Source organism: Mobula hypostoma, chromosome 22 (genome assembly GCF_963921235.1).
Source record: "Mobula hypostoma chromosome 22, sMobHyp1.1, whole genome shotgun sequence".
Classification (NCBI taxonomy): domain Eukaryota; kingdom Metazoa; phylum Chordata; class Chondrichthyes; order Myliobatiformes; family Myliobatidae; genus Mobula; species Mobula hypostoma.
The window spans coordinates 52,817,873-52,835,000 of record NC_086118.1 but is presented as its reverse complement, the minus strand read 5'-3'; the positions used below and the strand labels follow the sequence as shown (position 1 = coordinate 52,835,000).

The 17,128-nt window shown below is 38.4% G+C and overlaps 1 protein-coding gene across 1 annotated transcript in view; it reads left to right on the top strand.

Annotated features, from left to right (window-relative positions):
* Positions 1–17,128, top strand: part of smurf2 (SMAD specific E3 ubiquitin protein ligase 2) — a 226,334-nt gene that overhangs the window by 118,819 nt on the left and 90,387 nt on the right. The window contains exons 3-4 of the mRNA XM_063030598.1: positions 6,358–6,396; positions 9,586–9,694. Of these exons, the coding sequence (XP_062886668.1) occupies positions 6,358–6,396; positions 9,586–9,694 (148 nt within the window). The remainder of the gene's footprint in view (positions 1–6,357; positions 6,397–9,585; positions 9,695–17,128) is intronic.

Sequence of the window (17,128 nt, the reverse complement as noted above, 5' to 3'; positions counted from 1 at the left end):
GAGAAGGAAAATCGTTTGTACTAGAATAATTTCAAATGCATTGCACTTTATAAGATTTTTCTGAATGATACTTTTCAGAAATCATTTCCTTCAGATTAATATTAAAGTCAAAGTAAGCTTCCTTTTGAGGTGCTGTAGCTTTCAACCATAATTTCTAGGTGAAGCTACATCTCCTTAATGAACACACCTGTTACAAATCATAGCTTGGATGGATTACATTGTCACACTGACAAAAGTCCTACAAATTGTAAATACTATGTTGGTGTTTTTTCAAATAGGGCCCCAACAGCTAATGCTTTTCACTCAATTTACTGCAGCAAACATGTGAAGGAAAGCATAATTCAGTTCCATTTCAACTTATATATGTTTTATTAGAGTTTAATGTTTAAAAAGCAACCCACCATTTTATAAGACTATAAGAGCAGAAATAGGCCATTCAGCCCATCGAGTCTGCTCTAGTTCATCATGGCTGTTCTTGGATCTCATTCAATCCATACACCTGCCCTCTCACCAAATCCCTTGTTGCCCTGACCAATCAGGAATCTATCAACTCCAGCCTTGGATATACGCACGGACCTGGCTTCCACCACAGTCCGTGGCATAGCATTCCACAGATTCGCCACTCTCTGGCTGAAAAAAAATCCCTCCTTCCTTCTGTTCTAAAAGGTCACACCTCAATTTTGAGGCTGCGTCCTCTAGTTCTGGATACTCCCACCAGTTGAAACATCCACTCCATATCCAGTCTATCTTGTCCTTTCAACATTCAATGAGATCCTCATGCATTCTGTTGAATTCCAGTGAGTACAGGCCCAAAGCTGCCAAACGCTCCTCATGTTAACCCCTTCATTCCTGGAATAATCCTCGTGAACCTCCTCTGGACTCTTTCCAAAGACAATGCATCCTTTCTGAGATAAGGGGCCCAAAACTGTTGACAGTACTCCAAGTGTGGCCTGACAAGTGTCTTATAAAACTTCAGTATTATCTTCGTGTTCTAAAAGTTGAGGATAACAAATGACGCATAAACTCTTCTTGGGCTTCCAGCCGTATCCAAATGTCGATTTTAACTAACTTTCGATGACAATCTCTGCCATATTCATCAGGGAAAGCACTAGATCCTTTTTTGAAAACAAATGATTTTGGTAAGTGTTTTATGCTCTCCATAGCACAACAATTTTATTTTTAGTTGCTCACATAAGCTCTTAACCTCTTTAAAATATAGAGCCACTATGATTGAACTAAAATAATGAATGATTAAACCATTTTCACAAGCCTGGTGTTTATAATAAAAACTAAAGTTAGATGCACCCTTGTTAGCACACAAAGCAAATGTTTTGAGTTTCATGGTATTCTACAGTGGGATCTGATTTTATTATTTTAGATGGCATTCACATTGACTCTCCTGTCATTTTATTAGGGTATGTGTGCAGTGCTAATTTCAGGAAAATAAATGGCATTTTGATGATTGTGTAATTCTCAAATAACCTGCTAAATTGCACTATTTAAAAAATAATCCCTCCATAAGCTTTTAGAATCTGTTGGACCTTAAATGATTCATTATTCTAACTGGGACTTCCTAACCTATCTGGAAGTGATAGTGTGGTAGCTCTTTGGTGGTGGTGTGTGAGAGAGGGGGGTGAAATTCTGCAAATCCATACTTAGAAGTTCCAAAAGCATTAAAGAAAGCAAGAAAACAGCTCACTGTTCCCAACTGCATTACTGAATTGCTGATTGTGCTACAGAAAAGTATATCATGTATACTAACTTGGATAGAAAAGCTCAGAGACAGTACAGGTAAGTACACCTCCTGCAAAGAGACATAGATCTTAACTGAAACATACAAAGCCGAACAAGGAGAAAATCTGCAGCTGCTGGAAATCCAAGCAACACTCTCAAAATGCTGGAGGCACTCAGCAGGCCAGGCAGCATCTATGAAAAAGAGTACAGTCGATGTTTCAGGCTAAGCCCCTTCTGTAGGACCATCCAGTGGAATCTTTGTAGTATTTCTCTTTCACCAAAGCTTGGAACTTGACATGAATCAATCGCGCAGCAGCAGATTTTTTGCAGTTTCTAAGATGCTGTTCAGCTGAATCATGTGGTACTTCAACTATATAACTGATGTATATGGGTGGTTGTTGTACGTACTTTTTTGTGAAGTACCCTAGGAGTTGCATATTATGAGTTGAGGTTTGATCGGCTCAGCATTCCTTCTATAGCTGTTCTGATTTGGCAGCGTCCACCATAGTCGCTTCCCTCTCCATTCAACATTTAGTGTTTTTATGTTACTTGTATGCAGTGCAAGTGAAATTTTTTTTAGCACATAATTTATCAGCAGTTTATGGTTATGGTTTAAAGAAACACTTGAACTCAAGGAAGCACTGAGTGTATAGATATATTATCATACAGAGTAGGACTGTGAAAGGCTGATGGTGAATGAATCTACGACTTGAAAATTTTGGTTAGTGTTTCATGCTTTCCTCTTCCATTAGTCATTTTTTTTTATCATGTTAATCACTTTATGTACTACTCTAGATGTAGCAATTGAAAAACTAGCGAGTGGTGGCATCCTCATCCATTGTAAGATGCAAAAATTGTGAGGATTGTATAATTCCCAAATAACATGCTTAATTACATTATTTATGAGCCAAAAGACTTTGCTCAAGATTCATAATCCCCACTATGTTTAAAGTTCTGATTTCAAGTCAGTTTTAGTACCATACAAAATGTTAATAAATCAAAATTCACGTGCACTGTCATTTACCAAGCTTACCCATAAAGCATTTTAGGCCTTTTGTTTTCCTGAGTTGGAAGTAATTAACTGTTCAGGGATTGTACATTCATTGAAACTGTGAAGCAATTAGAATAACTCCATTACTAGTCTGACTGTAGACAGAAAAGGTTGTGATGAATGTTTTTAGCACAAACCACGGTTATCGATGCTAATGTAATTTTTCATTGACAAAATCTCAAACTTTTGTGTTCAAAAATAAATGTTTTTTACACCTAAACATGTAAGAAACTTACTTGTAGTTCTATGTACTTTTTAAAATTGCTTTTGAGATGTGGTGATCTTGCATCTAAAATGTATTGTTTATAATTATTGGATTGGCTAAAAAGAAATATAGTCTTTATTAAATTCATTTAAATTTTTATCTCATTTTAATCTATATTTCGGGAGAGTGACATGCATGCTATCTGCACCCCAATATATTTCACATGCTTATTTGTTCACTGTACACCTCAATATATTGCACAAAGGAAGACTGTTCTGTGCAGGTGATTGCAATACGTTGATGGTTTAGATCTGAGGACTTGTTGACTAGATATGGTGATTTTTGACATGTTGTAGAGGAACACACCTAGTACAAAATGCTGAAAGAAATAAACAGTTGACATTTCAAGCAAGTCCTGATGAAGGGTCTCAGCCCAAAACATAGACTTTTTTTTTCTTTCTGTAGATATTGACTGACCTACTGAATTCCTCTGGCATTTTGTGTGTGTTACTCAGGATTTACAGCATCAGCAGAATCTCTTGTATTTATGACTTTAACATGTTGATAGTTTACTGTTTCTAGAATGTTATCCTATTTACACAGAACAAATAATGCACAAGTAATAAAGAGCCAAATTTTAAAAATCTTACTGATATGCCAACATAGTGGTATTTTAATGAGTTGAGAACTGCAGGTCAGTGCTGAAATAATACTTAAAGATAGGAGTGTTGCAGTAGCTATTTTGATATATTCAGAATGTTGCTTCTGGATTTCAATTTGGTATTCAACACTATTGTCTCACAGACCTTGGTGAACAAACTCCTTGGTCTAATTACACCACTGTACACTGTATGTTGGACTTCTAGCCAACAGACCTCAGTCGCGATGCAGAACTACTCCTCCCTCCCCACTGCTCTCAACGTGGGTTCCCTCCAGGGATAAGTGCTGGGCCCATTGCTGTACACTCTCCTCACACAGACTGCATGGCCAAACACCCAAGTAATTACGTCGTCAAGTTTGCCGATGACACAACAATGGTGTACCTCATCACCAACATCAATGAGATGGCCTACAGATAGGAGCTGAAAGAGCTAGAAACCTAGAGCCAAGCAAATAACTTTTCCTCAATGTCAACAAGACAAAGGAGATGGTTATTGACTTCAGTGCACTACTCACACCCCTTGTTGCATCTGTGGCATAGCAGTGGAAACGATGAGCAGTTTCAAACTCCTGGGAATGCATATATCGTTTAACTTATCATGGTCCCAGAATGCATTCTACACAATCAAGAAAGCTTACCAATGTCTCCTACTTTCTGAAGAGAGCTGGACTACGCACATGCATACTCATGTCATTCTACAGAATCAGAGTTAGATTTAATATCACTGGCCATATGTTGTGAAATTTGTTGTTTTGCAGTGGCAGTACATTGCAATACATATTAAAAACTATAAATTACACTAAGTATATATAAAAACTAATTAACTAAGTAGTGCAAAAGAGAGGGAAAATGAGGCAGGGTTCATGGTTACATTGTCCATTCAGAAATCTGATGGCAGAGAGAAAGAAGCTGTTCCCGAAACGTTGAGTGTGTCTTCAGGCTCCTGTACCACCTCCTTGGTGGTAGCAGTAAGAAGAGGGCATGTGATGGGAGTCTTTGATGATGGATACTGCATTTTTGAGGCATCACCTTTTGAATGTGTCCTGGATGGTGAGGAGGCTGGTACCCATGATGGAGCTGGCTAAGTTTACAACTTTCTGCAGCTTTTCCTGATCCTGTGCAGTGGCCCCTCCATACCAGATGGTGGTGCATCCAGTTAGAATGCTCTCCAGGATGCAGCTGTAGAAATTTGCAGGGCTTTTTGGTGACATATCAAGTCTCCTCAAACTCGTAATGAAATATAGCAGCTGTCATGCCTTCTTTGTAACTGCATCAATATGTTGACCCCAGGGTAAGTCTTCAGTGATGTCGACACCCAGGAACTTGAAACTGCTCACTCTTTCCAATGCTGATCCCTTGATGAGTACTGGTATGTGTTCCCTCGACTTTTCTTTCCTAAAGTCTGCAATCAATTCCTTGATCTTCCCGACGTTGAGTGAAAGGTTGTTGTTGCATCACCGCTCAACCAGATAATCTATCTCACTTCGATGTACAGGAGAGAGCATCCTAACAAGCTGCATCTGTTCATGGAACGCAAACCACACTACAGCAAACAGGAAGGTCCTAAAACTGTCCAGTGCATCACCAGCACCAACCTATCTGCCATCAAAGACATATATACAAAATGGTATCGGAAAAGGGCCAGTATCATCATGAAAGGTCCCACCTACCCTGCTCATGGACTGTTTGTCGCACTTCCATGAGGGAGAAGACTACACAGCATCCACAACAGGACCTGCAGGCTCAAAATCAGTCACTTTCCCCAAGCTGGAAGGCCAATCAACACTTACACTTACTAACCCATCCCGCCACACTGTTAACCACCACTACTTTATCATTGCCTGGCAGTCATCTTATGTACAGACACTCCTCCGCCTAGCATTACTTTATAGACTTACAATCAACCTATGTATATAAGCTATCGTGTGTATATATGTATGTATGTATGTATATACACACACACAATTATTATTATTGTGTTCTGTATCTCAATTTTTTTGCACTGCATCGGATTCGAAGTAACAATTATTTTGTTCCCCTTTACACTTGTATACTGGAAATGACATTAAATGATCTTGAATCTTAAATCAAATGCTGTTTTGTAGGCACATGTTTGTGTCACAGCAGCTGTAATTTCGAACTGTTTCCTGGTGTTATCTATAGTTACTTCTAAGTGTTATTTTTTTAATTTATAACACTCAATACCCATTATGTACTTTCTATAGATTTTTGTCATGTTTGATATTTGATTCTTTCAGATGCCATTGAGTTTAAAGATTTTTGTACATTAACTGTGTTTTTGCTATGATTTTTGGTTTAGTGATGGATGTATTTAAAGAAAATATCTGAATGCCTTAGCGTTGTTGCAAATTGTAAGAAGGTTTATGACATTAGCAATAAGAAATATAAAGTGTACTTGGGTTTTGCAGTAGTTTGGCACCTTTATCTAATCATGATTTATCATGGAATAAATTCAAGTTGATACCAGTGCACTGACAATCAGTGCATTGTTTTTATCCATTTCTATAACATTTGTAAGAGGTCATTCTTTTCTAGATATTCCCCATAATTGCACTTGTAACTTTTGCTTAATCTATATTTGATCTAATAAGTTCCATTGTTTAAACCATTAATTAAAATACTCATACCTTAATAAGGTATAGAAGTTCTTCTAAAATTAAGTGTATTTTTCTTTTGTATTTCTAGTGTTATGTGCGAAGAATTTGGTGAAGAAAGACTTCTTCAGTAAGTATTCTAGCTAGATAACATCAGACAAGCTGCCCTAGTAATATTAGTAAAAACTTTCTTTATTAAAAAAGCTAGTAGGATAATGTACTTTAAAAATGTGTTGCATACCATTCTAATAAGTAGAATTAAGTTAAAATAATTGTCAGAAATCTGTTCAATTTATGGTGCAGTGTTACTGTAATTGTAGGTTACATTCTAAGGTATGAGTGAAGGCATCATAAATTTACAAAAATGTATTTAGACTTAGATTGATATTTTGAGATTGTGTTCTGATATGATATTAGAAGCACCGAACAGCACAATTAAAATTCCGATAATTCGGCAAACATTAGACATTAGTCTTACCAGACTAGCAAAGTTCCTGAACTATTGGACGTTACTATGATTAAAACACAGATTCTATTTAATCGTAGTAAGTTTCACAGCAGTTAAAGGAATTTTGCAGAGAACCCAATTGAATCTAAATGAGTTGGAAATAAAAATTTCCTTTGGACTGGGCTCTGGATGCAAACCTGATCCCGTTCTTGACTCCTAGTGTTCTGGACCCCAGCGCCAGTTACAGCCAGACTTCCTGATTGCTCTTAGTAAAGGACCAGGATTTCTGAACAATTAGATGGCAGCTTATCCAAGGTTTACTGTATTCACTGAAATATTCAGTACTTGTATCGTGAAATTTATGTGGAGTTGCATGTTTCAATTTTTGTTTTTCTTTCCTGCTCTTCTCTTGTTTGCACTATCTGGCCCCTACCACCACCTTCACCACTATTTCTTTAACATAAGCAGTTTCTGATTATTCAGCCAGTGGTGTGACTCCAAAGATGCTGGCAGTTCCTGCTGCACAACCTAGCCAATATTTACATACGAACTTCAATAATGAAAGCTAACTGGGTTTTGGTTTGAGGGCTATGTATCCAAGAACCCATGCCTTCCTTGCTCACAGTTCATACACATATTTATAGTAGGAGTCTACTTAAACTTTTGCTCTGTGTGTTCATCTCTAGTCCAGGGATAGTGTAGGCAGATCTACCATTAATTTGTCAGGTAATATCCTGTATTTTAGATTTAGATTCAGATTCATTTATTTATCTCATGTACTTTGAAATATATAGTGTAATGCGCCATTTGTGTTAACAACCCAAGTACAGATGTGCTGGGGCTAGCCTGCAAGTGTCGCCACACATTCCGATGCCACGATGTTCAGAAGCACAACACAAGCAGCAACAACAACAGTGACAAAACAAAAACAACAGCAAAGCAAGCCCCTTTTAGCTGAAACCAAAGAGTGAATTAGGGTCTTAGTCCTCCTGGCCAATATGCATCTCAACAAAGCAATTAGTGGCCCTGGAATTGGTTTCTTTAGTGGATTGAATCTTTGTTGTTTCACCAGTTACTCATTTGTCAGATCAGTTTGACCCATTTTACACTATTTTTAGTGACCACTCTTATCACTCTTGGCACCTATGATGAAAATGGACATAGGTTCAAAATTTCAGCACTGAGTTTATGGACCTTTAATGTAGTTTAAGAGTAATGTATTTTGGAAAAAATAATTGCAAGAAAGGTTTGAATGACTTGATGTGCTAATATTTGGTTGAAAAAGATTGTCATGGTCTTTTTCATCATGCATTGCAATGATTTATGATTTTGAATGAGAAATAATGTGAAAAGTTTAATTATTATTGGTAGAAATTATTAGCGTAGTAAAGCAGTACTGGAACAAGTCCTTCAGCCTTTCATATCCATACTGACCATAAAGTAACCATTTATTCTGAGCCCATTTACTAGCGCTCAATATATAGCTTTTTATATAGCCTGCTGCCACTTTCTCAAGGGAAAGTTGGGGGTTTTATGTGGACTTGCCAGGAGCGTCCAGGTCCCGAAACTGAGATTGTATTTAGCAATGTATCAAAACTACTTCAGTTCGGGTATTGCCAGTGGTTATCGGAGCACTAATTCTCAGCAAATTTTAGTTTATTATTTCTTCCTCTCCCTTTATCTTCCTACATCAAACTTAAAGGTGCCTAACCTTTAATATACTTTTCTTCCAAATGGATGTACAAATGTTATGATGCAGAATATTTGTGTGGCATCACTGTCTGGTATGGGGGGGACTACTGCACAGGACCAAAAGAAGCTGCAGAGGGTTGTAAATTTAGTCGGCTCCATCTTGGGTACTAGCTTACAAAAGTACCCAGGACATCTTCAAGGAGCAGTGTCTGAGAAAGGCACCGTCCATTATTAAGGACCTCCAGCACCCAGAACATGCCCTTTTCTCACTGTTGCCATCGGGCAGGAGGTACAGAAGCCCGAAGGCACACACTCAGTGATTCAGGAACAGCTTCTTCCCCTCTGCTATCTGATTCCTAAAAGGACATTGAACCCGTAAACAATACCTCACTTTTTAAATATAATTTCTGTTTTTTTGCACAATTTTTAATCTGTTCAATATAAATATACTGTAATTGGTTTACTTATTTTCTTCTATATTACGTATTACATTGAACTGCTGCTGCTAAGTCAACAAATTTCATTTTATCTTAGGAAACAGTTCAATATATCAGGGACAAATTTATTTTCTGCCTGATTGAAGGCCTGTTTGATTTGTCCAATTCTGTTGAATTATTTTGTTCTTCACCAAGACTAACACTTGTTCTTTGCAGATTCCCTTTGTTATTTTGTCAGGTAGAGGACTGTGCTCTATAATTGTCTTAATATTTTGTTGACTTTGCTATTTAGTTGTTTCATATTGACTGCGTGCAGAAGTATTTATATCAACCTTATGTCCATCGACTCCATAGATTGATTCAGCAATATCTAATGGTGAAAAGCAAAATACTCCTTGTACCAGAAATCAAAGAAATAAGTGCAAGAAGCATACATCTTTCAATTATAACCTTTAGAGTGAAGAGGTTAAGAACTTGTGTCGAGGCTCAAATGCTGGAAGAAAGATGTGCATCAAAATTACAAGTGAATACACTCATTTGGTGCTGTGCCCTGTCATGTGATTAATTTGCTGCCTTTTGTATTGAGAAAAGGTTTTTCATTGAAAGGTGTGTGATTCTATGCAGCATTGTTATTCCTAAGAATAAATACAATTCTATACTTTGTAGTAATCATTTTCTATCAGGAAATGAAGATAGCATTGTAACAGGAAAAAACCAATGATACCTTCTTGTTTCCATTTAGGACTACCTGATCCCTTTGCGAAAATAGTAGTGGACGGGTCAGGCCAGTGTCATTCTACAGACACAGTAAAGAACACCCTAGACCCAAAGTGGAATCAGCATTATGATCTGTGAGTATCTGGTTAAATTCAAAAATTATTCCTACAAACAAAAAAATGTTTGTTTGAAGACATGTGATGTAAGTTTTAAATATTGTACACTGTATAGGATGGCTTTCTATGGAAAGAGAAAAATTTAATATTTCTTTGTGGTTTGACTAATGAGTTCTTCTACCTGCTGACAAGCATCCAAGAAGCAGACAATTTAAAATATCTACCCAACAGTTCTTGAGTGACATAGTTAGTGTGTGTGTGTGTGTGTGTGTGTGTGTGTGTGTGTGTGTGTAGTGCGAATCAATGGCAGATAATTATTTTCAAGATTCAAGAATGTTTATTGACATTCTTCAGTACATGTGTAAAGGAGAGTGATGTTACTCGCAATTGATCCATCATAAAAATAAATCACAATAAGTATAAACACAATAAATAGAAATACATGATTAACTTAGTTTCTTCACAACTGTAGAATTTTGGTTTTATTGAAATAAGCGCATGAAGCTATAAATGTGATTGTTGAGTTTATTCACAAAGCAAACAATACAGCTTTGAAACTCAAAAACTATAGATGTACCATGGAGAGCATTCTGACAGGCTGCATCACTGTCTGATATGGAGGGGCTACTGCACAGGACCAAACAGCTTTGAAACTCAAAAACTATAGATGTACCATGGAGAGCATTCTGACAGGCTGCATCACTGTCTGATATGGAGGGGCTACTGCACAGGACCAAAAGAAGCTGCAGAAGGTTGTAAATATAGTCAGCTCCATCTTGGGGACTAGCCTACAAAGTACGCAGGACATCTTCAGGGAGCGGTGTCTCAGAAAGGCAGTATCCATTATTAAGGACCTCCAGCACCCAGGACTTCCCCTTTTCTCACTGTTACCAGCAGGTAGGAGCACCATCCTGTACCATGCAGAAGCCTGAATGCTCACACTCAGCAATTCAGGAACAGCTTCTTCCCCTCTGCCATCTGATTCCTAAATGGACATTGAATCTTTGGACACTACCTCACTTTTTTTTAAACATACAGTACTGTATTTCTGTTTTTGCAGGTTTTAAAAAATCTATTCAATATACGTAATTGATTTACTTGCTTATTTATTATTATTATTTTTATTTTATTTTTTTTTCTCTGCTAGATTATGTATTGCATTGAACTGCTGCTGCTACGTTAACAAATTTCACGTCACGTGCGGTGATAATAAACCTGATTCTGAATAACAAAGATAGAATTGAGGGATCAGCAGTGGGGAGTGAATCAATCCCAGTGATCCATGGTTACCATGTTGATTAAATTTTAGGTTTCAACCTGCAATTTCTAGCGTATGTTTTGCTGTCCCCTGCCAAATGACAGCTGAAGCTCCAAAACAGAAAAACCACTGGTAAGCAATAGTGTAAAAACATCAAGACAAGGTTTAGTTTTTGTATAAAAAAAAAAGCTTACTTTGCCATTAAGATCCAGATTCCAAATGCTGTGCAGCAGTTCCTGGTACTGAATCTCAGTGAAATGTTAGCTGCCCTTAAAGATGGTAATCAAATTAAACCCATAATGATCCCACCCCCAACCTCACAGCATAACTGGATCCATCACAAAGTTAATTCTTACAAGAGCAGGCCAGAGCCTGGGTTTCCGCTGGTGAAGTTTTGCCTCCCTACTTTCTTAAGCCCTTCCACAATTTACAACACTCAATCATATTGGCAGCATTTGGAGTGTATTGCATCCATCTGCTAAACATTACATTTCCATCACTATTCGTGCGTGATGACTGCTGTGCCACTATGGGAAAAGTGAATTGCAAGTATTCTCTATGATCACTTGGGTCAGTGCTTCCTAGGTCTAAGAAGCTTTGCAGCTATTCCAGAAGGCAGCACACTTGCATTATACATAGTCAATCTTCAGTTCTAACTTTTACAATTAATTTCTTTATCTCTGAAGCTGGAGAATATACATATCTCTGTTAATCTGACACTTCAAAATTTTGGTGCCAGAGTAACAGGTTCTCTGGGCTATTAGATGTTAGGTATTTAAAATCTTCAAGCACTTTTAATTTGCCTTTGAAGATGTTACACAGTAGTATGATAAATGTTCCAGTGAACCCTGCATAGGGAACACAGGCAACAAGGCCTTGACAGGTTGCAAGAGAAATATACCCAGATGGTTTGAAAAGAAGTGTGGGAACTGGGAGCCATATAATTGGGAGTGGAGCATGGGAACTGGGAAAGAAACATCACCTGGTGAACCAGATGCAGAACTATCAGGGTTTCTGAACAGTTGGATACCAGAATTTTGATGTATACTATTTCCATTGCAGAAATATTTTCCTTCCTTCACAAAGAATTTGTCCTTGCCATGACCAAATTACAAATCGACTTTTTTCACCAAGTACTGAATCCACCAGAGAAGCTATCATTGAGCAATATTGCTTTTAAGTGCAATGTAAAATAATCAAACATACTATTTTAGAAAAAATATCATTCCTGATCTAACAGTAATAATAGAATAGGAATGATACTGTGGATTTATGTAAACAACGTGCTGCATTTTGTGTGTCAGTCCCTGGAAAACTCTGTAGACTACCATAATCAGACTGTGACTGGCCTATGATACATGCAGTGTAACAGGAAATAGCTTACATGCTTTGGATGACAGATGGTGTCTCACTGGTAAAGTGCCAGCTTGTTCATTTGATTGCTTTTTCAAGATTAAAACAGATCAAGACTGATATGCCTGCAGAATGTTACTGGTAAAAGCAGATAGTTGTACATATTTTGCTGTGGTTTTCTCCAAAATTAAATGCAGACACGAATGCATAATTGTACATGGCTACAGTTATATAAAGACAGTAAACAAGAAGTCTAGCATTGCAAAAGGTTATTAGTGTACAGTAACACAATTGGTCTTTTCATTTGTATTATCCATTAGGGATGAAGGAATAAATTTAAGCAATAAATGTCCTATTTCTGAAAATGAGACATACAGCTTTATAGTTTCCTGTAAATTGTGGCTCGTGATCAATATCACTTGGTTGCAAGCTTGCTTGTTAGATGGTGTCTGTTTCATTTGCAGGTTGGGTATATTATTTAATTGGGTGTAATTTGTCGTTTCCTACAGTAGGTCATACACTCACCTATAGAATCAAATAGAGCAAACAATCAATTTTCACTTGCCAAGTAATTGAACTGGTTGATACACTGCCTGAGATTTTTCTATTATGATATTTTTTTTGGGTATAAGATACAAAGTAACCAAAAGAAATTTTGTAAATATTGAGAATGATGTGGAACTTAAATGCTGCTGGTTGTTGGTATTAGGTTACTACCTCTGTTTATTTGTTTACTGTGCTGATTAAAGAAACTATTGGAATTCTTTGAGATTACAAGTAGGATAGATAAAGGAGACAAAGTGGATGTTGTATATTTGGATTTTCAGAAGGCCTTTAACAACGTGCCACACGTAAGGCTGCTTACCAAGTTAAGATCCCATGGTATTACAGGATAGTTACTGGCATGGTTAGAGCATTGACTGATTGGTTGGAACCAGAGAGTGGTAAGAAAAGTATCCTTTTCTGGGTGGCTGCCAGTGACTGGTGGTGTTCACAGGGGTTGGTGTTGGGACTGCTTTTTATACTCTATATCAATGATTTATATGATAGAATAGGTGGCTTTGTTGCCAAGTTTGCAGATGATACGAAGATTGGTGGAGGGGCAGGTACTGTTGATAAAACAGGTTGGCTGCAGAAGGACTTGGAAAGATTATGAGAAAGGGCAAGAAAGTGGTAAATGAAATAGAATGCTGGAAAATGTATAGTCATGTACTTTGGTAGAAGAAGTAAATGTGCAGACTATGATCTAAATGGGGAGAAAATCCAAAAATCTGAGATGCCAAGGGACTTGGGAGTCCTTGTGCTGAACACCCTAAAGGATAACTTGCAGGTTGAGTCAATAGTGAGGAAGGCAAATGTAATGTTAGCATTCAATTCAGGAAGTCTAGAATACAAGAGCAGGGATGTGATGCTGAAGCTTTATAAGGCACTGGTGAAGCCTCACCTTGAGTATTGTGAACAGTTTTTAGCTCCTTATCTAAGAAAAGATGTGCTGGGATTGGAGAGGGTTCGGAGGAGGTTCACAAGGATGATCCCAAGAATGAAAAGGTTATCATACAAGGATTGTTTGATTGCTCTGGGTCTGTACTCTCTGTAATTTAGAAGGATGAGGAGTTGGGGGGGGGTCTCATTGAAACCTTTCAAATGTTGGAAGGCCTAGACAGAGTAGATGTGAAAAGGATGTTTCCTATGGTGGGGGAGTCTAGGACAAAAGGGTACAGCCTCAGGATAGGGGGGTGTCCATTTAAAACAGATGAGGAGCAATGTCTTTAGCTAGAGGGTGGTGAATGTGTTACCACAGGCAGCTGTGAAGGCCAGGTTGTATTTGAGGCAGAGATTGATAGGTTCTTGATTGGCCACAGCATCAAAAATTACAGGGAGAAGGCCGGGGAGTGGGGCTGAGGAGGGGAAAATGGGATCAGCCATGATTGAATGGCAGAGTAGATTTAATGGGCCAAATGGCTTAATTCTGTTCCTATGTCTTATGCAAATACAAATTCTGCCCATCCCCAATCAAGATATTGATGACTATTTGTGTGGGATCAGTAAATTAACTTCCCGTAAAATTTAACATCACTATTTTATTCTTCACAATTATACAAATATGAAGCAACATCACAACGTTATTTAGGATGGTTATACTGATTTCATGGCATTATTTGATATTCTGAGATTATTTGTTTTGCTGATTAGAATATTTGTACCAAAATATTTTGCCAGATTACACCACATATCCTTTCCTAGCTCATGAAGTGATCAGTGCATGATTGTATGTTATGAACCAAGTAAGGGATAATTTATGGCAAAAGTGATGTTTCAGTGACCTGCTTGACTTAGTAATGAAATGGGGAATTTATCCAACCTGAAACATAATGATTGAAAAACTCCTGGGAAAAAAAATTATTGTGGTATCGTATCAAAATTGTAGGGTGAAATATGAAAGGGAATCAAATAATCTGGGAACATTAAATTCTGGGTCAGCGAAGAGGTGCTTAATACCTTAATGGATACTCACATTTTCAATGAGTGAAGTGAAGCTCCTGATGAAAATAAATCATTGTATTTATAGATGGAAATGAGAGTTGTATTTATAACATGTTCCTTGGTGACCTCTTGCACAAGGAGCTTATTTGAACTCAGTGAGTCTTATGGGAGTCAAGGTACTAGATTTTTTTTACTCACACTTAGACCCACAAATACCTCTTAAATGAATAGCCACCTGCTTTTCATCTGTATTAAGGAATATATGTGGGTAGACAGTGGCAAAACTTTAAATGATTAGGTATCTCTAATACTCATGTTCGACCATCAGAATAGAAATTTGTTGAAACGTTGGTTTGACATCATAGAAAAAGGATGCTAATTCCAACAATGTAGTCTTGAGAAACTTGATGCCAAAGAGCATTCACCATTTGAGATTAAAAGAAAGTTCCAATAGGATCAAGTAAAAACAGTGGAGAAGAAACATAGAAGTCCTACAGCACAATACAGGCCCTTCGGCCCACGATGCTGTGCCGAACATGATCTTACCTTAGAAATTACCTGGGGTTACCCATAGCCCTCTATTTTTCTAAGCTCCATTTACCTATACAGGAGTCTCTTGAAAGACCCTATTGTATCCGCCTCCACCACCGTCGCCAGCAGCGCATTCCACGCACTCACCACTCTGCGTTTTAAAAACAAAACAACTATTACTACTTACCCCTGACATCTCCTCTGTACCTACTTCCAAGCACCTTAAAACTGTGCCCTCTCGTGCTAGTCATTTCAGCCCTGGGAAAAAGCCTGTGACTATCCACACAATCAATGCCTCTCATCATCTTGTGCACCTCTGTCAGGTCACCTCTCATCCTCCGTCGCTCCAAGGAGAAAAGGCTGAGTTTACTCAACCATGCTGGGTAGATTTTGATATCTTCCCAGCTCAAAGGGAATATATAGAAACAGTTGTTTCTTAGTTGGTATTACATTCAAATGGTAACCTTTTATAAAATATTGTCTTTTCAGAACAGCTATTTTTCTCAATACTTTTAGCTGAGTCTTAAACTAAGGATGAATATTTTCCAGTGCATGCGAAACTCTCAGTAGTGTTGAAGAAAATGTTGCCCTGGTGACTTGAGTTTAAATGGTTAGGCATGTTTCTGAAATTAATGCATTGAATTATCCAAATAGAAATGTTGTAAGAATGGAAAGGAATTGGAGTTCCAACTCTTAATTCCCCAACCATCCACGGCTATTTCTACTAACTCCTGAATGTCACGGAAGAAGACTGGCCTTGTAGAATCATTATTTCTGTTCCATGGAACTCTCTTATCCTTATATTGACTATGCATTCTCCTGTTGTTTGTTTTCCTAACAATACTCTCCCACCATTCAAAAGGTTTACCTCTTATCACAGATCTGACATGTTCTGTCACTTTAACACTTTTCAGTTTTCAGGTGCCAGGTTGTTGATCATTGACAGATGCATCCAATTGTTTTTTTCAAGCCACACACATCAAAGTTGCTGGTGAACGCAGCAGGCCAGGCAGCATCTCTAGGAAGAGGTACAGTCGACGTTTCAGGCCGAGACCCTTCGTCAGGACTAACTGAAGGAAGAGTTAGTAAGAGATTTGAAAGTGGGAGGGGAAGGGGGAGATCCAAAATGATAGGAGAAGACAGGAGGGGGGAGAGATGGAGCCAAGAGCTGGACAGGTGATTGGCAAAGGGGATATGAGAGGATCATGGGATAGGAGATCCAGGGAGAAAGACAAGGTGGGGGGGGGGAACCCAGAGGATGGGCAAGGGGTATAGTCAGAGGGACAGAGGGAGAAGAAGGAGAGTGAGAGAAAGAATGTGTGTATAAAAATAAATAACGGATGGGGTACGAGGGGGAGGTGGGGCCTTAGCAGAAGTTAGAGAAGTCGATGTTCATGCCATCAGGTTGGACGCTACCCAGACGGAATATAAGGTGTTGTTCCTCCAACCTGGGTGTGGCTTCATCTTTACAGTAGAGGAGGCCATGGATAGACATGTCAGAATGGGAATAGGATGTGGAATTAAAATGTGTGGCCACTGGGAGATCCTGCTTTCTCTGGCGGACAGAGCATGGGTGTACAGCAAAGCGGTCTCCCAGTCTGCGTCGGGTCTCGCCAATATATAGAAGGCCACATCGGGAGCACTGGATGCAGTATATCACCCCAGCCGACTCACAGGTGAAGTGTCGCCTCACCTGGAAGGACTGTCTGGGGCCCTGAATGGTGGTAAGGGAGGAAGTGTAAGGGCATGTATAGCACTTGTTCTGCTTGCTAGGATCTCTTACTAACTCTTCCTTCAATTAGTCCTGACGAAGGGTCTCGGCCTGA